At 44.8% G+C, this 1,613-nt stretch overlaps 1 gene segment (V, D, J or C); it reads left to right on the forward strand.

Annotated features, from left to right (window-relative positions):
* The first annotated feature begins 466 nt into the window (after nucleotides 1-466).
* On the forward strand, nucleotides 467-1,374 carry LOC125104485 (T cell receptor alpha variable 19-like). The segment is given in 2 exon segments: nucleotides 467-575; nucleotides 791-1,374. Coding segments are annotated over 2 exon segments (633 nt in total).
* The last annotated feature ends 239 nt before the right edge of the window (nucleotides 1,375-1,613 follow it).

Raw genomic sequence — 1,613 nt, forward strand, 5'->3', positions numbered from 1 at the left:
ATGAAGAAAAGTTATGGCAATTGAGGGTGAATAGTTTTCGCTTCTTGTCTGGAAGAAAAATCTGTGAGCATATTTTATTGTAGACTTTGGCTGGAGATCAAAAAAAGAAAAAGCATACACTGTACAAAAAGATGGATGACTATTTGTCCTCAGAAGTCACCATAATCATAAGTAGTTGTGTTTCTTTTGAAACTTACCAGTCCATCATAGATGCACTGGCTAAAGATGGCAAATGGTTGCATCCTTAATATCCTACAATTCAATTTAATTCATATACATGTCCAGATATAATGGTTGCGAATTAAATTACAAAAAGACTAAATAAACAAGTTAGACTCTGTCCCCACCATGTAAACAAGCCACACATGACACATGACACAAGCCCACAAACGGTATTTCCTGTTGTGGCACAGAAGCTTCTTACAGCTCAGTAACGGTGTGTGCACCCTGTGAAGCACAGGGCAGGCATTTAGATCTGAATTTGAGGCAGAGCACGGCACATTTCACTCAGAGGAAGGGCTCCAACATGCTGCTCCCCAGCCTGCTGAGAGTACTGATAGCCTCCCTCTGCCTTGGTAAGGCTAGTAAGGATGGCCACAGACATAGATTCAAGCTCCTCTGAGTCCTGAGTCTGGGGCTAGAGGCAGGTGGGGTTATTAGTGTCTGGTGGAGTTTAGGAGGGGAAATAATGGGCAGGGAAATCAGAACTCTCAGTCCTACATGAGTTCCTTAAAACCCTAGGGATCTTACCAGAGGAATCAGCCTCATTCTCTCTTTTTTCTTTTTGCAGGATCCAGCATGACACAGAAGGTAACTCAAGCCCAGCCTGCCATCTCTATGCTGGAGAATGAGACTGTGACCTTGGATTGTGTATACGAAGTTAGTGGTTTGACTTATTATTTATTCTGGTACAAACAACCACCAAGTGGGGAAATGATTTTCCTTATTCATCAGGAGTCATACATGGAGCAGAATGCAACAGAGGGTCGGTATTCTCTGAACTTCCAGAAATCAGACCATTCCATCGGCCTCACCATCACAGCATTACAGCTTGCGGACTCAGCAGTGTATTTCTGTGCTCTGAGAGACACCACAGTGATGCAGCACCAGTGGGAGCCCCACAAAAACCTCAGATCTCCACAGGAGGCATCCCCCAGCTCTGAACACCTGGGGAGTGGCAAGTGGAAGGAAGAAGCAGGGGCTGCACTTACGGGGGTGGGGGTTCTGAGGTGGATGCTTCACTCGAAGGAAAATGCTATTTCTCTGGCTCAGAGAGCATATCGAACAGTGTCATTCAACAAGAGCATCTTTATCTTCAATTCTTTACCTTGCAGTACATCATTTAGCAACAGATTAAAAGGAATTTGTTGGTGATGATTACAATAAAATGGAAGACCCAAAATCTAAATGGTTTCCTTGTTTCAATCCGTAGTGCCGAAGGCAGTCATATGGTGCCTAAATCTGTCTTGGGGTTGGAAAGGGGGTCTCTAGGAAGCGTCACTTGAAGGATTCAGTGTCATCCACAGCCTGAAGCTAAGTGTGCTTCTCTGTCATGGATACACTTGTGCACTGCAGAGCGTCCCCCTCCTTATGCCCTCTTCTGGTCACTACCT

Source organism: Lutra lutra, chromosome 7 (genome assembly GCF_902655055.1).
Source record: "Lutra lutra chromosome 7, mLutLut1.2, whole genome shotgun sequence".
NCBI classification, from domain to species: Eukaryota; Metazoa; Chordata; class Mammalia; order Carnivora; family Mustelidae; genus Lutra; species Lutra lutra.